General features: G+C 42.7%; 1 protein-coding gene across 1 annotated transcript in view; it reads left to right on the forward strand.

The window, feature by feature from the left end:
- ptchd4 (patched domain containing 4) overlaps positions 1-20,076 on the forward strand; it is an 81,874-nt gene extending 61,798 nt beyond the window's left edge. The window contains exon 3 of the mRNA XM_080193285.1: positions 18,440-20,076. Within this exon, the coding sequence (XP_080049411.1) occupies positions 18,440-20,076 (1,637 nt within the window). The remainder of the gene's footprint in view (positions 1-18,439) is intronic.
- The last annotated feature ends 6,820 nt before the right edge of the window (positions 20,077-26,896 follow it).

Consider the following 26,896-nt stretch of genomic DNA (forward strand, 5'->3'; position numbering starts at 1 on the left):
TCTCAGTTGCATCCCCAGGATCATAATGGAGAAAATGGTGCCCATTCTTATAATGTCCAGGCACAGGGAAAAATTGTCAGGAAGCACCTGGACCAGCTTAGGGGTAGGGAGCCCATGCCAGTGCAAGCCTCATTACCAGCCATGGAGACAACCACTACCAGCTTTGAATCACGACTGGAAGTCGATACTACTCCTGCCCCTCCAGGTAACGAGGACACGGATTCCGAGGTGGAAGTGGAAGAGAGTGAAGTGAGACCTCAAGAAGAAGTGGAGTCAGTGGCTTTATGATGCTCCTTTTGGAAGCAAAGGTCTCCAATCTGCTTCACTCCCCTGATCTGGTCCTGCCTCCAATCGATCCAGGCAATCACTAAGCAGCGGAAAAGGATCGGGGTGGGGAGGGGGGGAAGAAACCGACTTGAAGGGGAAGAATGTTATGCTAGTCACAGGGGAGTCATCAGTAGATCTGCCCTCATAAAATACAAGCTCTCCTATAGAGGCGTATTGAGGAGCATTTAAAATCCGCTGGTTCCACTCAGGCCGGCCCTTGAAAGACTCGGGGCTGACCTGCACTCTATAGCTGCTGAACAGTATTTCCAGCACACTGTAAGTGAAGAGTGATTGGTGGCAAAAGACTGGTGGCCTTGGTAGGATTTATTACACCCTTTCTCTCCTTTTTCCCCAAGGCTTATAGCCGGTTAAATGTTAGTTGTGGATTCAGGCGGGAAGAAGCTTCCTGACACAGATTTAACAACGGTTTGTCTTATTGCTGATGCTGTTTTTTTTTTGAAAAAGAAAGTAGAAATTAAGCCTTTTTGTGGTTGAGTGATTACTACATTGGGAGCTGAAGTGCAGCACGAACAACATTGGACAGTATGGCTCAGATGCTCCCCCCTCTGCTCTATACAGATACTGCACCACAACTTACTGGAACATGTCTAATTAAGTCTCTTTGAAAAACATGTTCATTGCTTGCAACTTTGCCATCTGTAAAGTTTTGTGGGAACGTAATGCCTGTGAACAGAGGGAAATTACTACTTTAATTCTTGGGAATTAATGTTATTAGCAAGGCTAGCGTTAATTGCCCTTGAAAAGATGGTGGTGAGCCACTGGCATGACCCATTGCAGATCATGTGGTCCCGGTATACCCAGAGTATTGTTAGGAAGGGAGTTTCAGGATCTGACTGCTAGCAGCAGTGAAAATCTGCTTCACATTGGTTCCAGGATAGTGTGTGTCTTGTACGGGAATTTGCAGGTGGTGGTGTTATCCTTCTCGCTGGTTGTGGTTACAGTTTTGGAAGGTGCTGTTGACGGAAGCTTGACAAGTTGATGCAGCCCCTCTTGCATTTGGCACCTATTGCTGTCATCAAGCACCAATGGTGGAGGGAGCGAATGTTTAATGTGGTGGATGGGGTGCCAATCAACTGTTTTGTCCTGGATGATGTCAAGGTTTTTAAATGCTGTTTTTTTTATTCATTTACAGGCTGGTTAGGCCAGCTTTTATTGCCCATCCTTAATTGCCTTTGAAAATGTGAGAGTGAATTGCCTTCTTGACCTGTTGCAGTCCCTGATGTGCTTTTAGTGAGTGAGTTCCAGGTCTTTGACCCAGCAACAGTGAAATAACAGTGATATATTTCCAAGTCAGGATGGTGAGTGACTTGGAGAGAAACTTTCAAGGGATGGTGTTCCGAGGTCTCTGCTGCCCTTGTCCTTCTAGATGAGCACAGTAAGAAGTCTCACAACAGCAGGTTAAAGTCCAACAGGTTTATTTGGAAGCACAAAGCACAAGTTTTCCCAGCGCTGCCCCTTCATCGGGTGAGTGGGAGTTCTGTTCACAAACAGGGCATAGAAAGACACAAAATCAATTTACAAAATAATGATTTGGAATGTGAGTTTTTACAGGTAATCAAGTCTTAAAGGTACAGACAATGTGAGTGGAGAGAGGGTTAACCACAGTTTGAAGAGATGTGTATTGTCTGCAACCAGGACACTTAGTGAGATTTTGCAAGTCCAGGCAAGTCATGAGGGTTACAGATAGTGCAGCATGAACCCAAGATCCCATTTGAGGCCATTCTCATGTGTGCAGAACTTAGCTATCAGTTTCTGCTCAGCGATTCTGTGTTGTCGTGTGTTGTGAAGGCCACCTTGGAGGACATTTATCCGAAGATCAGAGGCCGAATGCCCATGACCGTTGAAGTGTTCCCCAAAAGGAAGAGAACACTCTTGCCTCGTGGTGGTCGAATGGCGTTCATTCATGTGTTCATTCACAAACCTTCTCCAGAGCCTTCAACATGTCATCGATGAAGATGAACATCTCACCAAGGCCATCCCCACACTCCCACTTCTTGCCTTCAAACAACCACACAACCTAAAACAGACCATTGTCCGCAGGAAACTATACAGCCTTCAGGAGAACGGTGACCACAATACCACAAACCCTGCCACAGCAACCTCTGCAAGACATGCTGGATCTTCGACATGGATGCTATCATCTCACGTGAGAACACCATTCATCAGGTACACGGTACATACACTTGCAACTTGGCCAACATTGTCTACCTGATACGCTGCAGGAAAGGATGTCCCGAGGCATGGTACATTGTGGAGACCATGCAGACGCTATGACAACAGATGAATGAACACCGCTTGACAATCACCTGGTAAGACTATTCTCTTGCTGTTGGGGAACACTTCAGCTGTCACAGACATTCGGCCTCTGATCTTCGGGTAAGCATTATCCAAGGCAGCCTTCATGACACACGACAACACAGAGTCACTGAGCAGAGACTGTAGCCATGTTCCGCACACATGAGGACAGCCTGAACCAGGATCTTGGGTTCATGTCGCACTATCTGTAACCCCCACGACTTGCCTGGACTTGCAAAATCTCACTAACTGTCCTGGCTGGAGACAATACACATCTCTTTAACCTGTGCTTAACCCTCTCTCCACTCACATTGTCTGTAGCTTTAAGACTTTCCAATCATTATTTTGTAAATTGAGTTTGTGTTTTTATATGCCTTGTTTGTGAACAGAACTCCCACTCACATGATGAAGGGATAGCGCTCTGAAAGCTTTGGCATGTGCTGCCAAATAAACCTGTTGGACTTTAACCTGGTGTTGTGAGGCTTCTTACTGTGTTTACCCCAGTCCAACACCAGCATTTTTCTAGATGAGTGCAGCCTTAGTGACTCCTCAGGCTGCACTCATCCAGGCAAGTGGAGTCTATTCCATGACACTCCAAACTTGTGCTTTGTAGATGGTGGACAGACTTCAAAGAGTCAGGAGGTGATTAGTGGTAACTTGCCACTTGTGAGTTTGAGCCTTTCAGTCTTGCTGTAGGATCTACTTCAATGTCTGAGGAGTTACAAATGGAACAGAGCATTGTTCAGCCACCTGGGAGCACCCCCCGATGATGTTATAATGGAGGCAGGGTCATTAATAAAACAGCTGGAGGTGCTTGCTTTAAGGGTCTGAGGAACTCTCAGACCAGTGTTCTAGAATTAAGATAATTGGCACCCATCAACCCCAGCTATATTCTTTTGTGTTAAGTCTGAGTGTTTTCTCCCTGATTCCTTTTGACCAGTTTTGCTTGGGCTCCTTGATGCCACACTGGGTCAATGCTGCCTTGATGTCAAAGGCAGTCACTCTCACCTCACCTCTGGAATGCAACTCTTTAACCCATGCTTGGACCAAGGGTCTAATGAGCTCTAGAATTGAGTGGTACTGACAGAACCCAAACTATGCTGGGATGAATAGGTTATTGATGAGTAAGTGCTGCTTGATAGCACTGCCAACAGCATTTTCCCTCACTTTACTGATGATTGAGAGTAAACTGTTAGGGCAGTAATCGTCATGATTGGATATGTCCCGCTTCTTTGTGGACAGGACATACCTGTGCAATTTTTCACTTTGTCAAGTGGATTTCAATTTTGTAGCTCTACTGAAAAAGATTGGCTCAAAGCATAGCTAGTTCTAGAGCACAAATCTTCAGTCCTACAGCTTGGATGTTGTTAGTACCCATGGCTTTTGCTGTAAGTGCCTTCAGCTGTTACTTGACATCACATTAAATGAATGGAATTGTCTGAAGACTGGCATTCATGACAGTGAGAGCCTCCAGAGGAGGGTGAGATGGATTATCCACTTGGTAATTCAGTATTTAGCTGCAAATTCCAACATCATTTAGGCTGGGTAATCCATTGGTTTAGGAATCACTTAGCTCTGTCTAAGCACCTTCTGCTGTATATGGTCCTCTGTTGTAGCCTTAACAGGTTGACACCTAATTTTTAGGTAAGCCCATCCCTGTTTATGGCATGCTCCCCTACATTCCTTATTGAATCAGGGTCAATCCTGATTTGTCTGTAAAATAGTAGAGAGAATGGTACGCTGGCCAATGAAGTTACAGATTGCGATTGAGTACAATTCCGCCACTGATGGATCACAATGCCCCATGGATACCCAGTTGGCATAGTAATAAAATGAAGGGTGCTGTGTTGAGGTGTTTTTCATAATTTGGTAGGTCTTATTAAGGTATTCTTAGTCTTAAATAGTTCAGCAGTAAGTACATATTAATTGCTAGAAACTATATACATAGGTATGGTAAAGGCACAAGATGGGAGCTTTTCCCACACTTACTTCTACACACGACATTATCCAATACCAAACTGACTTCTAAGTGCATATCACGTGATCTCTTACATCATGTGTTGGTGGTCTTGTGCTCAGCCCCACGTTAACCCTTAGACTACACCTCCCCCAAAGTCTTTATCCAATATATTTACAAGTTATCCCTGTTTATCCCATTTATTTATATCATTACTACTACCCTATCTCCTCTCCTCAAGTCTCCGAGTTCATAGGCTCAGATAGATTGGATGCTTTAAAACCTTTCCAGTTCTTTTTCTCACTGCTATTGGAGGAGTGGTGGGCTCTGTCGCTGGAGGAAAACCTTGTTGAATGACAGATTGTCCTGGTGTCTGAGAGCCTTTTCACCTTCTTTATCCATTCTTCAGTATTGAATTGCTCTTTATCGAACCCTCATTTGTAGTGATAGATGGCAGTTTGTTTATTGCGCTTTTTGTTCAAGTCTCATCTCTATAGTCTTTATGTTTCTTCTTCTTTCGCGTGGGCTCGCCATGATGCACACTCAGTTACAACATCAGGAATGACACACAGTTGACAAAACCTCAGCCCAAGAATCAAATCAGTGTGTCTTGATGCTATAGCTTAAGGTACATTCAACTGCCAAAAGGAATTCACTCAATTTCTGTTGTCAGAGATAATGATGAATTGCATTGGGCATTGTCAACATTTAGTGGATATTTGAAATATCAGATTGCTTGGTCTTTAATTCAAAAGCCACTGGTGATTGCAGTAGTAGCTGTGAGTATAGATTGTGTATGAAGTCGAACCTGTTAGTGAAGAATAGTGCATGTGTATTGGCTAAGGTTATAAGCTATGAGGAATAAAAATTCATTAGTTTGACACTAAACAATCTTCTAATAACATGGAGTGCAGTTGGACAACTAGGGGAAGAGTTTTTCTCTGTGAACTAGGGAACTGTAAATGAACTATATGAATACCGACATAATTAATCATCTTGCACTGTACCTAAGGGAATCTGGCATTGCAACTATTGAGAAATAGTTCTGTCTGACAGCTTATTTCACAAAAACTATGTCTCACAGAAAGATGCATGATTGGAGTGGTTATTTCATCAGTCTGTAACCATGAACAACAGAAGTCAAAGATTTTATTCAAAACAATCTCAGAGTATAAAACTACACTGAATAATTTTCCTATAAGAAATCCTATAATTAAGGATGGCTATGATCATAACAAAGTAAAAATAAATCTTTGCTCAATTGAATCAAACCCCTTAACACTTCTTTAACATCCCTTCTCAATCCCCTGTGCCTCACCATCACAAATACATCATTCTAATATTTAGTTCTCCAAGAGTAATAAAAACTCAGTCTATTGCTACAGCATGCTACGGTGCAGAAGGACCTGGGGGTCCTTGTGCATGAATCGCAAAAACCCAGTCTGCAGGTGCAGCAGGTGATCAAGAAGGCGAATGGAATGTTGGCCTTTATAGCGAGGGGGATAGAATATAAAAGCAAGGAGGTCCTGCTGCAACTGTACTGGGTACTGGTGAGTCCGCAACTGGAGTATAGTGTGCAGTTTTGGTCATCGCATTTGCGGAAGGATATATTGGCCTTGGAGGGAGTACAGAGAAGGTTCACTAGGCTGATACCGGAGATGAGGGGGTTAGCCTATGAGGAGAGATTGAATAGACTGGGTCTGTACTCGGAGTTTAGAAGGCTGAGGGGGGATCTTATAGAGACATATAAGATAATGGAGGGGATAGATAGGGTAGAGGTAGAGAGATTCTTCTCGCTTAGAAAGGATAGCAGAACTAGAGGGCACAGCCTCAAAATAAGGTGTGGGGGGGATGCATTTTAGATCGGAGTTGAGGAGGAACTTCTTCACTCAAAGGGTGGTGAATCTCTGGAATTCTCTGCCCATTGAAGTGGTGGAGGCTACCTCGCTGAATAAATTTAAGTCACGGGTAGATAGGTTTCTGATAGACAAGGGAATTAAGGGTTATGGTGAGAAAGCAGGAAAGTGGGACTGATTCACTTCAGATCAGCCATGATCTTATTGAATGGCGGGGCAGGCTCGAAGGGATAGATGGCCTACTCCTGCTCCTATTTCTTATGTTCTTATTGCAACACTGAAGTGAAAAGGACATTGGTTTTAGCTCAGGTCAGTTTACTGTGTTACACATTGGTCTGGTATGAAGAAAATGTGAAAGCAATAAACATTAACACTGCATTCTTTTAACTGAAACAGTGACAGAGTACCATCAAAAGAAAGTAAAAAGAAACAACCACCTATCTGTCTTCTCAGGAAGAAAACCATTCTGAATTAATTTGAAAAAATATTAACAATAATAGATCTCCTACTGCATTGCTAATAGTGAGCTGAAGATTACACTGTTACAAGGAATTGTTTGGTTGTAGAAGTGGAACAGGGCATAAACTTTGATCTCCAATGACAGCATCTGGAAAGAAGTGTGTTTGAGTTTTTTTTTTATTCATCCATGGGACATGGGCATCACTGGCTGGCCATTGTTTATTGCCCATCCCTACTTGCCCTTGGAGGGCAGTTGAGAGTCAACTATATTGCAGGAGCTCTGGAGTCACATGTAGACCAGACTAGGTAAGGACGGCTGATTTCCTTCCCTAAAGGACATTAGTGAACAAGATGGGTTTTTATGACAATCAGCAAATGGTTTCATGGTCATCATTAGATTTTTAATTCCAGATATTTTTAATTGAATTCAAATTCCACCAACTGCCATGGAGGATTACTCCATGGGATGTAGGATGTAGGAGTATGTGGGATTTAGGGATTTTTAGTTCCTAAAAAAAAGAATAGTTCTTACTTACTGACTGTACATGGATAAGTCAGCACCAGAAACGTTTTATTAAATCTCTCACCCTTCATAAACTTGAAGTTATCTTTGCTGTCATTATTTTAACTCGCACCAAGCCCTGTTCCCCTATCGCCCTCTTGGTCATTGACCTACAGTGGCTCTCAGTAAAACAACATTTCAGTCAGGTCATCCAAAATCAAAAAGTTGGGTCTATTGTCTCTCCAGAAATGCTGTCAGACCTGCTGAGTTTCTCCAGCATTTTATGTTTTTGCTTCCTTACAATATTCTGCTTTCAGGAACCTAAGGACTGCTTCCTGCCCAGCAACAACAGCCCCAGGGGAATGAGAGAGAGGGAGAGCAGCACCAGAACCCTGTCACTTGATCTGACACTCATAACCACTGGCTCAGATACTGACGTTGCTTGTACATTGGAAGCTAGTCTAAAGTTGTGAATCTGTGAACACAAGTGGGCTCTTACCAGGCTGGGTAAAGGATGGTTCGTTTATCAGCCCTCCAGAGGACATTGCCTAAGGATGAGGTATACTACTGGGGACTCAGAGGAAGATATTCATGGACATGGACAGGAATGCTGGTTCATTAGCTGGTCTGCCAGACAACTTCCTGACACGGTCAAGGAGGATGGAGAAGTCTGGCTCCAAGGTGGCAGAAGGTATTGTGCAGTGTTTTATCTGGTCTGTCTCCTTGCCTTGCTGCAGACACAGAGGCATGGTGGTCCCTATTACCTGTCATAGCACTTGTGTGGACAGTTTGATAGTGTTCTTTTTGAAGCCAGCTACACAAGCATTCAAATCATGCAAAACCAATCATGATGGACTGGACTGTGTCTGGCAGTCCAAAAAATACCTCTCCCCACCAGATCCTGTTTTCACAATTCTCAATGGTGAGAGAGGAGAAAAGAAAATGCTTTGAAGATACTCCAAAACAGCATTGATATTAATGACTGGGAGGAGCTTGCTACCAATCATTCAAAATGGTGATGATTTGTCCATCAAGCTGCATTGTCCAAGGAGTCACAACATCGTATTGATGAAGCACAGTGCCAGCAGAAAAGGAAAGAAAGGGAAGTGAATCCTGCACTCTGGACCCCACTATCTAATGGTGCATCCTGCCTAATGTCCCCAAGGATCTGTGGGTGGGAAGTGGTTAATTTAGTCACATGAAGACGGTTGCTAGAATCGAGGGAAAGCCAACAGCTAAGATGGACCGGTTATTCCCTGCTCTTCCTGTGAGCATGTAGCAACAATCTCTGTCAAATCTAAAATCTCATCAGAACATTTCCAAGAACACTCCACTAAACGTCCAGAAACTTTGCAATAGCAGAAGTTCTAAAAAATCACTTCACCTGCAAGTTGGGCACCTCTTCCTTTAAACAGCACTACTGCTGGGTCTATCTTGCAGTTTGATGTTTGATCTTTGAGGAGAGACATGCAAATGCATTCAATCTGTGTTGTTCAAATTCAGACTGTCACATCAGTCAGGAGGGGTGTTGGGGTAGCATACATTCTGTTGCTTCCGGTGCATGCAGGTGATTCTGACACGGACACTATTCTCAAGAGGTCATACCAAAAACAGTTGTCAGCACAATGCCCAGGAAGGAGCAATGTTTATGAAGCACAGCCCTAGTGACACGATGCCAATGAATTTTGTATCCACATTCTTTTCATGTTGGATAACTTGTCTGACAGACTATCTATTCTGGAAGAGGCAAGCACTGATCTTGCAGTTTGGCCTAATTAAATATTTATAGCAAACTGTTACCTAAGTTGAACTTTCCAGTAGGAATTTGCTGACAGCAGGAATTTTGACATTGCAAGCCACTCTGTTTTTAAAAATTTGTGACCATTGGTTTGTACTTTTTTATGGGCAATGAACAGAACACTGCCCAGGAGATTTTGGTAAGCAGATGACTGAAGAACATTCCAGAACACCTCTCTTTCCAAATGCTGCATTGCAGGTGCTGCTCCAGGAAATGCAGCACTGCCTTAGATGTTTTCTTGGGCACAGCAAGATTAACCAAGTCATTGAACAGTCAAGCACATTGCATTCAGGAAGGTGTCTGCATATAGACTGTAGAAGATGACACCCACATCTCATAAAATATACGTACCTTAAAGTTCCTAGAATGCCTTGATTTCTGTTGTATTGCCCGTGCTGAACAAAAGGCAGTTATGGAAGAGGTTAGACCAACTTCGAATCATCTGCACCTTGATGGATTAGAAACATTTGTGATTCATAAGGATTCAAGAAACTCACTGAATGGTAGATATAGAACCATAGAACATTACAGCTCAGAAACAGGCCTTTTGGCCCTTCTTGTCTGTGCTGAACCATTTTTTTTGCCTAGTCCCACTGATCTGCACTTGAACCATATCCCTCCACACCCCTCCTGTCCATGAACCCACCCAAGCTTTTCTTAAATGTTAAAAGTGACCCCGCATTAACCACTTTATCTGGCAGCTCATTCCACACTCCCACCATTCTCTGCAAGAAGAAGCCCCCACTAATATTCCCTTTAAACTTTTCTCCTTTCACCCTTAACCCATGCCTCTGGTTTTTTTTCTCCCCTAGCCTCAGTGGAAAAAGCCTGCTTGCATTCACTCTATCTATACCCATCAAAATCTTTATACATCTCTATCAAATCTCCCCTCATTCTTCTACGCTCCAGGGAATAAAGTCCTAACCTATTCAATCTCTATATATTCACATGGTTCTCAGTAATAATACTCTATATCTTGGGGAATGCTGTGATGCAGAATAAATGCAGGACCCTCTTTTTCTGGTGCCCTGAGATCACAAATGGCCTGTCTGGACCACAAAGGAATTGGATGTCACAGATGCATGTTCTCTCTTCAGTCTTCTTAAATAGATGAACAATAAAGATTAATACTCCCAGGGATGGACAACAAATGCTGGTGATTCCAAATAAACCCATTGGACTTTAACCTGGTGTTGTGAGATTTCTTACTGTGCCCACTCCAGTCCAATGCCAGCATCTCCACATCATTTCGCGCCCCTGACTAAATTGGTAGCTGTGCAGCTGGAGAGGTAGATGCCAGTTATCACACGGAAACTGACAAAATGTAAGAAGATTCTGCCTTCATTACCAATGCAAGTTTGCATCCAAAATGTTTTATAAAGGACTGCTCACTTTCCTTAGAGAGCATAGAGTATTCTATCAGTCAGCAGGCCTGCATATTTGAGGATGGCCTCAACCGGGATCTTGGGTTCATGTCACACTATTTGTAAACCCCATGACTTGCCTGGGCTTGCAAAATCTCACTTATTGTCCTGTCTGGAGACAGTACACATCTCTTTAACCTATGTTTAATGCTATCTCCACTCACATTGTCTGCATCTTTAAGACTTGATTAGTTATAAAAACTCACATTCTAATCAGTATTCTGTAATCTGAATGTGTGTCTTTACATCCCCTGTTTGTGATCAGAACTCCCCACACACCTGACGAAGGGTCAGAGGCTTGAAAGCTAGTGGCTTTTGCTACCAAATAAACCTGTTGGACTTTAACCTGGTGTTGTGAGACTTCTTACTAAATTGGTAGGTGTCAGAAAGGTGACAGGCACTCCACCCCTGTCTTCCTTTCCGATAGTGGACATGACCCCCCCATCCCACCGCCCCCCCCACCCCCCTATCTCACCCACCACCCCCCTATCTCACCCTCCCCCCCCCCCCACAAGCTTACACACCCAGTCCACACTCGACACATATTTAAAATCTGTCCATCTTTTTCCAGCGAAGTTGGGTTGATCTCCTCGGGAAAAGCCTCTTTAACATGGAAATACGTGTGTGCAGTCAAACTCAAAACTGCTTACTTGACACAGCTCTGATCTCGATAGCGCAATTACTTTGCACTATCAAAATCGGGGTTGTGACAAGTAAAGGAAAATTCAGAAGCCATCTGTCATCTAGTCTTGGCTCAAGGAATGAATTTAAATGAAATGCAAGCACGTAGGCACTAATGTGAAAGCTCTTATGTGACAGCTGATAGAGTTAAAGCACTCTAGCTCTGAGTGCTGGTAATATCCGTAGGCAGCTATTTTAAAATATTTGAGATCATTTGCACTGAACCTCATTTGTTGATCAACAAAATCTTAGTGAGAAAATACTGGCAATGGGAGCACAGTATGCTCTTTTATGGGCCAAACTTAATTGGTAATTTACCCAGTCATGGTCATAATGAACTGCTACACAAGGGATTGTTAGGCATCCTCCTGCACTGCAGTACTTGAAATGCTGCCAGACTAAGTGTGCCTAAAATGCTGACGGCCCTCACATTTGTCAGTAGCTTCATATACATGATTAATATAACAATCGTTCCATGAGGGATGATGTGGGACAATAAAGAAATACACCATTCATTTATTGGCATTTATCTAAATTAAAACAAAGCCTGGTTAAATTACAGCTGCAATTTTGTTCAGACAAAAGATTTAACTTTTAACGCCATTTATTGATCAAACCTTATTTTAAATGAGTTATACCAAGCAATTGTGGTTTTTGTTATCTATCAAACAAACATGCCAAGTGATAGTGGGTGGCACGGTAGCACAGTGGTTAGCACTGCTGCTTCACAGCTCTAGGGACCAGGGTTCGACTCCTGGCTTGGGTCACTGTCTGTGTGGAGTTTGTACATTCTCCTTGTGTCTGTATGGGTTTCCTCCCACAGTCCAAAGATGTGCTGTTTAGGTTGATTGGCTGTGCTAAAATTGCCCCTTAGAGTCCTGAGATGCTTAGGTTAGAGAGATTAGTGGGATATGGTGGTAGGGCCTGGGTGGGATTGTGGTCGGTGCAGACTCAATGGGCTGAAGGGCCTCTTTCTGTACTGTAGGGTTCTAGATTTTGTGTAGAATGAATCTATAGATATTTCCATTGTTTTGTTTTGCTATGCAAATATGGACAGACATGCAAGAAGTATATTACAGTGCTGAGGAAGTGGTTACATGGAACTGAAATATGCAGGCCTGTTGACTACTATGTTCTTTCTAAGAAAAGTGAGCAGTCCTTTATAAAATATTTTGGACGCAAAATTGTGCTCCATTGTATTGGTAATGAAATCAGAATCTTCTTATATTTTGTCAGCTTCCACGTAATAATTGACATCTACCTCTCCAGTTGTACAGCTAGGTTTTCTCTCCTGGATTCTCACCACTCCACTACAATGTGCATATTAGGACCTCTGCATCAGATTAGAACATCTCCTCCCTCCGGAGGGGACATTGGTGTAGTGGATTAGTAATCCTGAGACTCTTGTTAATGTTCTGGGTACATGGGTTCAAATCCCACCATGGCATCAGGTAGAATTTGAATTCAATTAAAAAATTTGGAATATAAGGCTAGATTCAGTAATGGTAACCATGAAATTAACATTGATTGTCTTAAAAGACCATCTATTTTACTAATGCCCTTTTGGGGAAGGAGATCTGTTTTCCTTACCTGGTCTGCCTACTCCAGGCCCACAGCAATGTGGTTGACTCTTAACTGCCCTCTGAAATTGCCAGGCAAGCCACTCAGTTCAAGGGCAATTAGGGATGGGCAACAGTGATACCCACATCCTATGAAAGAATAAAGAAAAAAAATCTGTTAATCACATCATTCTAACATCAGCTTCATGTGTTTCTGATGTTAACCCTTTATTCCACACTGAGCACACTGCTTGGTTCCTGGAAATGGATGGTAGACACCCTTGGCTGCAACATGAAAAGATGGTGCAGAGGCCATTAATGAATGGACAAACCCCTCATGCTGGAAGGGCAAGGAGAAGGGCTGTCAGTCAGAGGCCTTAGCAACCCACGGTCTTCCAGAAGCACTTCTCTTATATACAACTAAGGAAGAAGCAGTGTGTTCAATGTTTGTGCTTTGTGAAGAGATAGTCACAGCACTCTATTACCTCTTGGAACCAGACCTGCAGTCTCAGAATGGGCAGCGGTCATGAAGATGACCATTGCTCTGAATTTCTTCATTTTGTGGTCCTTCCAGGCTGGAACAGGCAAAATGTCAGGCATTTCTGAGTTCATGTCCACCGCATCAGAGAGGTGACACAGGCTCTTCGTAACAAGAAAGAGGACTTCATTGTCTTCTCTCCAAACATAGGGAAGTAGTCAAGGTAGCAAACTTCCCCAACAGGCAGAGTGTTAATGGCTGAGCACATGGCTTTGTGGATGCTGTGTATTAACATGATTGTGTGCCACAAAGACAATTGTTACCTCTCACTGAATGTGCCGTTGATGGGCAACTACACTTGGCATATTGTGCTGTGAACGTTCACTATCTTTGTGACAGAAGTGATGCGTTTACAATGTCATTCAACTATTCCAACAAGCTTTTAGCCACCAAGTCAATCCAAGGAATGGCTGCTGGGTGATAAAGGTCTGATCAGGTGGCAGTCTTGGATATTTGAAAGCATAAAGGGAACAGAGTACTGTAGTACAGTCAAATGGACTCATTGTAGCTTCAAGTAAATGATCCTTCCTTTTACAACAGAGGCATACATAATTCTTGCACTAGCATATTTCTTGGGAGTAATCTTCCCCATAATGAAAACAAGCTTACTCCCCCGGTGCTATACTACCCCTTTCAGGCTCTCCTGCATCTCGCTCAGGCTGTTCACCTCTGCAGCAATTTCCTGCAACAAACAGTTCATTTCACTGAACATGCCTCAGTTCATTTATACCCTGCTCGGCACATTCAGTTGCTTGGGCATCTCTATGGCTTTTTCTACAGAGAATTTAGTCTCAACCAGCAGCTTTTTCTGTATTGTGAGGCTGTTGCTTCCACTGAGCAAGTCGCCTCTTAACATGTCTGCTAAGCTGGGCTGAATTCACAGTGCTCTACTAACCTTTTGAATCTAGCCATGAAAACATCATAGAATCCCTACAGTGTAGAAGGTGGCTATTTGGCCTGTCAGGTCTGCCACAACTACAATCCAACACAGGCCCTATCCCCTTAACCCCATGAACTTATCCTGCAAATCCCCCAACACTAAGGAGCAATTTAGCATGGCCAATCAACATAACCCGCTCATCTTTGGGCTGTGGGAGGAAACCAGAGCACCCGGAGGAAATCCACACAGACACTGGGAGAATATGCAAACTCCACACAGTCACCTGAAGCCAGAATTGAACCCATGACCCTGGTGCTGTGAGGCAGTTGTGCTAAGCACTGTGCCACCATGCTGCCCTAAACCAGAGATGGCTTCTGGACTGCAGTATAAAATTTATACTTCAGTATGATGATCGGCGTTTAAAATGGTCTGGACCATTTCAAGTATCTGGTCAAAAGAGTTTGACCAGCCATTCACACTGATGAGCATGGTGCCAATCTGGCAGTGCCAACCTGTGCCAATGGGTAGTGCCAGGGAGCATTGCCAGGCTACTGCCTGGCCATGTCCCTTTCCCCTGAGGGCTGTACTTACCTTTACATCTCCGGGGAGACCCCCACATCTTGGTGAACCCCTTGTAGATGGTGCCGGCATGGAAGCACCTCTGACTAACGGGTGAGGGGGGAGTTCGAAGAGAGAGTGCTTGCTAATGATATGCTAATGGATTGAAATGAGCTTTCTGTGGTCCCGCAGTGTGTTTCACACCACACTGCCAGTAAAGGGCCGGTGAGATCAGAACTCAGAAATTTGCTGGCGTGAATCTCGCTCTCCAGATTGAGAGCACATGCCATCATCCCCTCCATGGAGAGTGCAGGCTCAAAATCATCCGACAGAGTTAGTGTTTCAGCTCTGTGATCCTGACGACCCTGTGTCAGAACTGATCACCACAATGTCACCCATAAGCTATTCAGTAACATAAATTTCTTCTCTGAAGAAATTGATGAGAAGATTGCAACAACTTGCAGCATAACTTTCACTGATGTGAGATCACATATGACGTGCATTCGTGGGAGTGGAACCCCTATCTGTTGAGGAAGGTGAGGAGATTGCCATATGAGTTCACAAAACAATGTAGACATTATCTATTGTATCCTGGATCTTGGGAAAACTAGCATTTCTGTTAACATGCATGGTCCTATCTTGCTGCTGTCTTACTATGATGCCAATAGTGATGAATTTCTCAACTCTCAACTTTATAAGGTGTGTCCATAAACAGTCAAAAGCATAGCTGTACTTCTGAAATTCCAAAACATGCCCGAATAAGCTTTTGCCATAAATGCTGATTACAGTGGTCACCTTTATTGCCACAGAAAGAGCATTACATTGTTACAAGTTCTCATGTAGTAAGTGACAGGTAGGAGTCCGGTTTCTCCTCTGACAAATTCGTCACTTATCTGACCAAGGGGAATACTGCACCTTAGAATTCTAGGTCTAATTTATCTGGAACCTGTTGCAAATGTCAAATTATAAATCGTGGAGCTGCAGCACTGCTGGCTTCGTTAGAAAATCACTAAATGAGTTCAGTCTGCGCCTGGCAAGTGCATTGCTGGAAGGAGAATTCAAGTGGATCAATTTTGAGGCAGAAAGTCAGCCTAATCTGCCTTCTGTCCCACTTTACTGCCACCAAAAGATGAAGTTGCACCAAAAACCTATGTTGAACTTTTAGACCCCAGCGCCAGATTTGTGGCTCCTGCGATGTATAATGTTGTGGCTCGCAGGGTGCATCAATTGCCATTGTTTTAGTAAGAGTCTCTGCAGGAAGAGTAATTTGTCATGTCGTACAAGTTTTGTCTATTGCTGTATGGACAGATTATTAAATGTTGACTAAGTACTTATTACAATTATGTCATGTGACAGGTTTTGGTATTGTTGTGAGGGAAAGGTGCATGAGCAATATCTCCAGAATTTCATTAATTAGGCACTTATGGCAATAACAGTTTGAAATTCTTTCTAATAGAGTTGCATACTTTCAAAAAATGCTGCATAAACATTTCTAATGGGAATTCTCTTTTGTCCATCCTCGCTGTTGTTTTGATCTGTTGTAGAGACGCTGTCATTCCAGTAAAACATATTTAATGGAAATGCCCAGGTTGATTTTAAGATTGACTGATTAATGTTTGGTGATACTTAATGTTACATCAATGGAGCTTGCTATGGTTGGATTGATGACACTATGGAAAGTAGTGGACAGCATCTCAATCTTCTGCAATACATTTCTGTAATTACATTACAGAGCCTTCTGATCCCAGATATTATGTGCAGCTGATGTGAGTGAGATCTTTTACTTCAAGTTACACATTTCAAAACCTCTTCTTTCCGAATTTCCTAACCAAACTTTTCCCATTGATATTCAAATCTTTGCTTCTTTCCCTTCCAACTGTCCCCAGTCATCATAATAACATGGCTCAACTCTATGTTTTAAGATAACATTGAACTTTGCTATAGGTCTTACTGCCTTTTCTATCTTATCCATTTTTACCTTAAATCTTTTGAGGAACTCCCAGTTCTAATAATTGAAGTGGGAGAACCAATGTAGGGGAGAGGTGGATGAGAAGGAGAAAAAGACAGGAGGGTGGAAATGGATAAAGGTAAACATACAGAAGGGGAGGTTGAACAGTGTTTAGCACTGCTGCCTCACAGCGTCAGGGACCTGGATTCAATTCCAGCCTCAGGTCAGTGCCTGTGTGGAGTTTGCATATTCTCCCACATCTGTTGTATGTTCCTTCAGGTGCTCCAGTTTCCTCCCACTGTCCAAAGATATGCGGGTTAGGTTAATTGGCCATGCAAAATTGACGCGAGTGTCAGGTGGATTAACAGGGTAAATATGTGGGGTTACGGGAATATAGCCGATTGTGGCCAGTGCAGAATCAATGGGCTGAATGGCCTCCTTCTGCACTGTAGGGATTCTATGCATCTCAACCAATTGCACTCTGAGAGGGCAGGGTGAGGGGGTGTGACAGATAGGAAAAGAAAGGGGGATATAAAGAAACTGAAATATATCTTTTAAAATGTCTTTTGACCCTTCAGTGGCTTTTAACTTTCTCAGCAAGGGGCAGAATGATACTCAATGGGGTGAACTGGTGGTCAGAAATTTGCTAGCAGAGAACAAACTTTCTGGGGAGGGAAGGTTTAGCAAGGGAAAGTAATAGCTCAATGACAGGGCAATGAAGCCAAAAGCTTTCTCAGTGGGGGATTTAGGAAATGTTAATTTGCTCAGTAGAGGGGTGACAGATAAATGTTTCCTCTATAAATTTCAAAGACTGGAATCTATTGCTTTCTTTTCCAATAAAAAACAACCTCTGGTGACATTTCCTGATTTCAAGTCCTTCCACATTCTCTGCTGAGCATGACCTTTCACTCAGTGTATTATGATACAATTGGTACCCTGTCGTATCATAACATTACATTGACAGCATTGTCCAAAGGCGCAGTATACTGGGGATTCTCTCACCCCTCACCATTCTTAATGTGTTATAGATGGAGAGAGTTTGTCACAATAAATATATGAATCATACTGGGATTACAAATCAGGAGTTTTGGTGAGGACGTCAATAGTCCCCACAGGACACCCCAGCCAGTAGAATGATCGAACCTTCCCAATCTTTAAATTTCCACAATGCAATCCAGATATGTGTAGTCTGTATTGGAAGCTCAAGTTTATTAAATGTTCCTTGTAATTTTGTACAATAAAGATATGATAACTATTATGTGTTACCCATGGATATGAGAAATTTACCTTCACAAAGTCCTGGGCTGAGACAATTGTCTTTAGGCTTTTCCCTGTTTTGCTGATAATGAATCTGCACATCCTATTGATTCAGTTGAAAACAAAGGTGTTCCTCACCATATCTTTCCACATTGTACCACAAAATAAGCAATTCACTTTGCACACATATTACCCTAAAATGATATGGAAGGATGAGATTTTTTTGTGTTGAAAGTTATTCCTGGCCAAATCTTGATAATAATGTACTGACATGAAACACTAGGTTAACCACGCGACACTAATGTTGAAGACATCAGTAGAAATGCTTATACACACTGAATTTTTATGTGCTAACTTTACTTATTCTACTTTCTGTAAGGTCATGGAACTAAAGGAATATTTGAGCTACTGGCTGGATGGCGTAGAACAAAAGAAGATCAGCCATTTAAGGAAAGAATAGCAGCTGCATATTCTGATGCAATGGTGTCCTACACTATGACGAGCTCCCTCTATATCATTACCTTCGGAATGGGTGCCAGCCCATTCACAAATGTTGAGTCTGTTAAAATCTTCTGTCAGAACATGTGTGTCACTGTCCTAGTAAACTATTTCTATGTTGTTTCCTTTTATGGCTCGTGCTTGGTCTTTGCTGGGCAATTGGAACAAAACCGCTACCACAGTATCTTTTGCTGTCGAATTCCTTCACCTGAATACCTGGCTTCGAAGCCAGTCTGGTTCAAAACTATGATGAACGATGGATTTCAGCAGTCTGGTTCTCATGAGTGTGATCCATATCAAAAACATTTCCTTCAGCGTTTTTTGAGAGAGCACTACACTGAATGGATCATTAATACATATGTCAAGCCTTTTGTTGTGTTACTGTACCTGATTTATGTGTCATTTTCCTTCATGGGATGTTTACAAATCAGTAATGGATCAAATCTCATTAATTTGCTTGCAAGTGACTCACAAAGTGTTTCCTTTACAATAACGCAGCAAAAATACTTCAGCAACTACAGCCCAGTCATTGGTTTTTATATTTATGAGCCAATAGAATATTGGAATTTAACAATACAGGAAGACTTGCGAGTAATCAGCAGGGGTTTCATCAGAATCTCATGGATTGAGCATTATTTACAGTATTTGAAAAAACTGAATGTTACAGTACTAACCAAAAGTGATTTTATCAACATTCTGGCTAATTCATTTCTAAAGCAACCGGAATTTCAAAACTACATGGATGATATCATTTTTTCAAAGACATCTGAGGAAGTAGACATCATAGCCTCCCGGGTGTACATGGTGGCTAGAACTGCAGAGAATATACATGAAGAAATGATTGATTTACTAGAAACATTACGGAAACACTCCCTCATTTCGAGGATAAAATATATAGTGTTCAATCCGACCTTTGTTTTCATGGATCGATACAGCTCCTCCATCACTTCCCCCATCCTGAACTCCAGTGTAAGCGTCTTGATCATTCTACTGTTGACTGTTTTTTTGGTAATCAATGCATTGGGTAATGTTTGGGTGATCCTTAGCGTAACATCAATGGAGTTTGGTGTGGTTGGATTGATGACACTATGGAAAGTAGATATGGACAGCATCTCAATCTTGTGCCTTATCTACTCTTTGAACTATGCCATAGACCACTGTACACCTCTGCTTTTTACATTTGTATTAGAAAAAGAGCGCACCAGGACTGAATGTATCAAAAACTCTTTAGAATGGAATGGAGCAGCCATCTTGCAGAGTAATATTTGTTTTCTTTTAGGGTTGATGCCCCTGGTTTTTGTGCCTTCAAATTTGACCTTCACACTGTTTAAGTGCTTACTTCTCACAGCCACCTGTACACTCCTACATTGTTTTGTTATATTACCCGTCTTTCTAACATTTTTTCCTCCATCCAAGAAAAGACACAAGAAAAAGAAACGCGTGGAAAGGAAAGAGGAAATCGAATGCGTGGAGATACGAGATAATTCAGGGATGGTTGATCACGTCACCACAGTCTGAACACCTGAACAAGACATCACTGGAAAAATCTGCATCAGAACAGACCCACAAAACAGGTGGTTTGACTCCCTGGTAAGGTCTGAGCTTACTTCACTCCTGACAGCTTGGGCTGGCCAATAGGACAGAACTAAGGAAGCATGGGTGATTTGAAATGTTCTGTCATTAAACAGGCAATCGAAATATGATTTCAAAAGAACAAACCTGTTCCACCTGACACTAAGAGTGCAATGAAAGTGAAATACTGAAATTAATTAGTAAATTGTCAATCATGATGTGAAGGTTTAAGGGAAAAAAAATTACCATGTACTATTTCTCACCACCTTCTTTCTTTGGCAGTTTCCTCTTTTGAACTGGAATGGGGAAATGATGGACAAACTGGGGAGAGTTCGATAGGAAACAGTATATCTTTGCATGAACAAATGGACCACCACAAAGAATTGCTAATGACTAAAAGCTAGTTATCAGAAAACATTCACAATACAAAGCCTTATGCACAGACATTTTTTTTCATGAAGTTGTCAAGAAGATTTACTTGGTCTTCTGTAAAATAAACATGAAATAGTAATTTTGGAGGCTTGCAGTTGACAACAACAACAAGAGCACCCTTATCCCTCTTGTAACTAAGCCAAAGGGCATTTAAGAATTATGTGTACTTGATACACAAGGTCTGTGTGAGAGGAAATCAGCCATTATTTTAGTACAACTTTTTAAAAATTGAAACCATAGATTTCTAATTATTTTGCAGAAATTGTATTATAAATCTTGTCAATTGCGTACACCTTGCAAACATTTTTTACCGTATAGTTTGCTTATTATTTAATGAGTCTTGAAAAATAAGATGAAAATCTTATTTTCCTGTTGAAATCCCATCAAAAATTATATTTTCAAATGCTATGCAGGTATATTCCAAATATTGTAGGAACATTAACAAAGAGTAATAAGTGCTAAAAGCAGGAAGCTGCAGATGTTGGAGATTTGAACTAAAAGCAAAAAATGCTGATAATGCTCATTAGGTCATACAGCGTACGTTGATGAAACATAACTCTTTTTTAATTCATTGGCAGGATGTGGGTTACTTATTCCCCATCCCTGTGCAGCTGAGCAGTTGTTAGGTCAGTTTAGATGGTGATTAAGACTCAACCATTTTGCTCTATGTGGTAAGGACAGCAGATTTCTTTCCTGAAAGACATATAGTGAACCAAATAGGCTTCCTTGACAACATAATAATGTCATCATCACCATCACTAGCTTTTCAAAAAAAATCCCAAATGTATTTAATTAACTGAATTTAAATTCCCTAGTTGCCACTAGGATATGAATTTACATGTGTGGATCATGAGATTGGGGCTTTGGATTAGTAGGCCAGTAACATAACCACTGTGGTGCTGTATTCCTAGCAAATAGGATAATGTTCCAGGAACCTTTATCAAAGGGTCCATTCATTCTGCCTTTGTTTTTAACAAAGAATACATGCCAGAAATGTTAACTTGTGGGTTCTTTCTTTGTTTTGGATGAAAGACCCACACCGTAGTGTTATTACATCTCTACAACAGTACCCTCCTACTCTGTATTTCTAGAATTTATGATTTGTTTTCAACAACTACTTTAAGGAATGCAAAGAAATGACTAATAGTCATCTCGTAACAGATAACGTTATTACTGAAATGGATAGGATAGCAATGATCTTATGTTCCTCTCTGATATGATGAAGTTTCTCATAAATAGCATCACCAATTGCTTACCATGCAATTTACCAAAATATAACAAACTTATTTCTTATCTATAATGAAAATTGGATCTCTGGTCTTTCATTATTTAATCAATGTGGAGCAGGGTTATATACTTCACTGAAATTAATGCCTTCAGTCATAGCGTGCTCAGTTGCTGTCTGTGTTTCAATTGAATCTATCAGTTTCATTTTTTATAAAGAGTCCATTTCAGTTACATTGGAGAAAATTATCTCAACACTGTACAAATTTTACCAGGTTGACCAGGAACAGTGGCTTTTATTTTTGATCCAGGATCAGGAATCCAATGCCCATATCATTTCCAGGTCCACTGACGCTATGCCACATCTGCACGGCTCACTAAATGTAATCGTCAAATACAGATGCCCTAATTGGGTTGAGAGCAAGCTTGGTGCCCAATTCATAGTGTCAAGTTTTAATTGGAGGTGGCAGCTGCCTGCTGAGCATGATCACCAAAGGCAGGCAACAACCGTGACAGAACCTGCCACTGAGCTGCAGAAAAGGCAGGACTTCAAAGGGCCAGGATCCTCACTATGCCTGATAGCGCAGGAAAAAACCCTAGTTGGAAAAACTTATCTTCATAAAAAACATTTATTTTTTCCTCAAATTGAATCTGACAACTGTGTACTAGCATGCACCCATTTGCTGTAATTAAGTGATTTACGAATTGAAGTGTGCCGTGCCAACACAACCAGGTAAATTGTGCACATGTGCAAACTCCACGTTTGTGTTTCAGGCAATGATACTGCATTTGCGAATGTGTTGGTAATGCACCATCTAGTGATTGCATTGTCAAGAAATGATACCTTTGCAAATTGAAAATTACCTTCTTCTTCTTCCCAACCCATTAATGAGCTCCTCAAGGAGGCTTAACAGGACATTTAGTAGAAGGGAGTGTGTTGTCAGCTTCCCCATCCCCTGCTCTGCCAACCCTTACTTTGTAAGTACCAGTGTTTCCTGGAAGTGTCAAGCACTGACACGCCATCCATGACTACCATCTGCAAAATGTGCTCACAATCGATGATTGAACATCCTAGTTCAGATTATTGCAAGACATATTGGTTGGAATCCTCACAAAAAGGACTAAGTGCCCAATGGGCAGGAAAACGCAAGGATTTCCTGCCTGTTTTTTGGGCATATTTAGCTGAGCAAATCTCTGGCATTCACAGAGCACCTTAGAGAGATTCATGCCAGAAAGTGGGGGGCAGGGATTCATTCCACCCAAGAAGTTGGCAGCATAGTGCTAGAAAGAAGGCGGCTAAGAGGGGACCTTATTGAAACATACAAGATGATTAGAGGTTTAGATAGGGTGGACAGTGATAGCCTTTTTCCTTGGATGGAGAAAGCTAGCACGAGGGGCTTTAAATTAAGGGGTGGTAGTTATAGGACGGATGTCAGAGGTAGGTTCTTTACCCAGAGGGTGGTGAGGGATTGGAATGCCCTGCCTGCTGCAGTTGTAGATGCGCCTAGTTTGGGGGCATTTAAGAGATCCGTGGATAGGTTTATGGATGGAAAGGGATTGGTTTAGGTTAGAGGGTCATTGCTTTTTTAATTGGGCGGCGCAACATCATGGGCCGAAGGGCCTGTTCTGCACTGTAATGTTCTATGTTCTATGTTCTATGTTCTATGACAGAGTTAGCTTATAAGGAGAGATTGAATAGACTGGGCCTGTACTCGTTAGACTTTAGAAGGCTGAGGGGGGATCATATAGAGACTTACAAGATAATGAAGGGGCTAGATAGGGTAGAGGTAGAGAGATTCTTTCCACTTAGAAAGGAAAACACAACCAGAGGGCACAGCCTTAAAATAAGGGGGGGAGGGGGCAGTTTAGAATGGAGTTGAGGGTGGTGAATCTCTGGAATTCTCTGCCCTTTGAAGTGGTGGAGGCTACCGCGTTGAATATATTTAAGTCACGGGTAGATAGATTTCTGATAGACAAGGGAATTAAGGGTTATGGGGAAAAAGCTGGAAAGTGGAACTGATCCACTTCAGATCAGCCATGATCTGAATGGCGGGGCAGGTTTGAAGGGCTAGTTGGCCTACTCCTGCTCCTATTTCTTATGTTCTTATCACTGACCTCCGGATTTGGTTTTTTGCAGGCCACCTCCAACCCTAGATCACCAGCCTACCTGACCTCCCCAGCCCCTGCCCCTGATCTGTCCTCAATTGCAATAGCAACAGGACATGAACAGCTGTAAAATTTGAGCAATGATGATAGGTAAGCAATGACAAATATTTACAGAGATATTTAATACTTTACAACGTATATGCATTCCCTTAAGAAATAAAACCCAATGGGAAAAGTAGTCCAAATGTTGATTACCCAACACAAGACAAGTTAAATTAGAAGACCAGCCTTCTAACGTTGCCAAAAGGAATTATAAGTTTGAGGTTTGGGATGTCTTTAGAATTTAGCAAAAAAAGAAACTGATAAAGAGAGAGGAAATTGAAAGTATGAAAATTACCAGGAGACATGAAAAAGATTGTAAAAACCTATAGGTATGTAAAATGGAAAAGATGAGCAACAGAAATGTGGGCCACTTAGAGACAGAGATTGGCGAAATTATAGTTGGGAACAAGATGATTTTCTATCTGTCTTCACGGTAGAACACACAAAACATATTTCAGAAACTGTTGAATCCAAGGCTCTAGTGAGAATCAAAAAATTAAAGAAATTAGTGTTATGAAAGAAATAGTACTGGAGAGGTTAACAGAACCAGAAGTCAACAAATCTCTGGGCCTGATGGCCTTGATCTTAGAGTTGAAATTGAAGTGGCTACAGAGGTAGTGAATGCATTGGTTTTGATCTTACAGATTCCCTAGAATATAGGATGGACCCGTGGATTGAAAGGTAGCAAAACAATCACACTGTCCAAGAAAAGGAGACAGATATAATGGTAAATCTCAGACCAATTATTGTCACATAGTATTTGGGAAAATGCTAGAGTGTATAATCAGCAGCATGGAGGAACGATTTCCCAGCCTACTGGGTGCCCAGATGTCTGCACCTCCATGGCTAACTTTTTTGGAGTTATCAGCAATGTGCCGTAAATCGGCGGAAAGCTGATTTAAATATTGAAACTCTCTTTTGCATCCCATTAGCAGGCTCGGGACAGAAGTCTCTGGACCCATTAGCTTCTCCCCTACCCCACCTCCCTCCAAGCCAGGAGTGTTCCCCTCCACCATGAATGGAAAACAGGCAGTCTGGCCTCACTGGAGTGAACAGAGGCCATTGAGGACCTGCCAGGAGGTCAGGAATAAGGGAAGGATGCCCCCTCAGCAGTGCCAAATTTGCAATGCCAGTCTGGCCCTCTGGCACTGGCCAAGGTGCAAACTAGCAATGTCCAAGAGGCACCTTGGCACTACTCACCAGGCATCGGGCAATGTCAAAGGAGCAGGCCAGAGGGACAGGGCCAATTGGGAGCCAGGGCCTATTATGGGGGAGATGGTCTGAGTGGGGGTCCACTGCCACTCTCTCAGAGAATCGCTGGAAGAAGGAGGGAAGGGGTGATCAGGACTAGCGATCCATGTATTGGGAGGTTGCTTGGGCTGCCAGGGGGGTTGGGGTTGCCAAGAGGTGGGAGGAGAGGTCAGGACTGCTAGAGGGGTGATCGGGGAGATCACGTCTGGCTGGTGTGGGGGGACGTCAGGGCTTGCCCAGAGAGGTCCAGGAAGGCTGCGATCAGGGGTGGTGGGGGGGTGGGGTCGGAGTGGCAGCGCTGTGGGTTCACGGGGCTGACCAGCGATGGAGCTGACCAGCGATCGGAAAGTAGGCAGCGCAGGGCCAATCTGCATGTGCTGATCTCCACTCAGACAGATCGGCACACGCGCGACGGCCCACTCAGCGCTATGCTGCTGACCTCTCCTGCAGTCCCTGGATTTTCAAAACAAATCTCGCTGGGGTACTGTGCTGTGCACAGAATGCAGGAGATTCATTCTGCAAATCCCACAAAAAAAACAGCAAGAGTTACTCCTGTTTTCACCTGAATTTGGCACTTAAAATTTCTTTGTGAATTGCCTCCATGGTATCAGGACACTTAGAAAATCATAATATGCTTAGGCAGAGTCTGCACAGATTTAAGAAAGGGAAATTGTGCTTGACAAATTCATCAGGGGTTAGTATAACGATTTACAATTACTATTAATTACTATTAGATAAGTGATTAGAATTGATGAACCTATGGCTGGAATTCTCTGGCCATTCATGCTGGCAGGATTATCTGATCCTGCTGAGGGTTTCCCGGTGATCTGAGATGGAATCAATGGGAAACCCCATTAATAGCAATGGGACCAGAAGACCCTTCCACTGAAAAGAAGTGTGCCACCTCCTGATGCTGAGAAACACATGGCTAGGAGGCCAGAGAAACCCACCCAAAAGGTCCCTAAAGTATAAATGTAATCTGATCACACACTCAAATGTTGGGCAGAGAGGTTTTTTTGTTGGGAAAACTGGTGTGTTTCTCACCAGAGAAAAACATCACATTTCTCTCCGGATCTTATGACACTCTGCCTAAGGAAATCAAGGGTCTTGTTTCACATCGTCATTCAGGGGCCGGGACCTTGAATACCTGTAAAACTCGGCTGGACTGAGATCAGGGCACCATCTCTAAAGGGCTGAATAAACTTCCACCTCTGCCCACTATGGCGGTCTCAGGGGCTCTTCTCTCCACCTCAATCAAAGTCGACACTTCTCTCCCCTGCCTGCACTCCCCACCACCTCCCCACCCTCCACCCACCCAGTCTTAGGACACTTCTCTCTCCTCCCCTCCCCCCACCAGGATCATCAGGTCCCTCAACCACCACCACCTCACCCCAAACTCAGAGTTGGCATCCAACTCCCTCGTCACTAACGGCATCTCTGCATGCCCTGCTTCTCCAACTGCTTCTAGGCCACAAACAGTCAGGTTGGTATGGATTATGGAGCCAACCTGGCAGTGCAAACCTGTGCCAAGGGGCAGTGCCAGGGTGCATTGCCGGGCCACTACCTGGCCACATCCCTCCCCACCTGGGGTGACTCCTGTGACAGGTTCATGTCTAGGTGAACCTGTTGTTGGCTGCACCAGTGTTATTAT

This window comes from Carcharhinus amblyrhynchos, chromosome 7 (assembly GCF_965287045.1).
Source record: "Carcharhinus amblyrhynchos chromosome 7, sCarAmb.v2.hapA, whole genome shotgun sequence".
Classification (NCBI taxonomy): domain Eukaryota; kingdom Metazoa; phylum Chordata; class Chondrichthyes; order Carcharhiniformes; family Carcharhinidae; genus Carcharhinus; species Carcharhinus amblyrhynchos.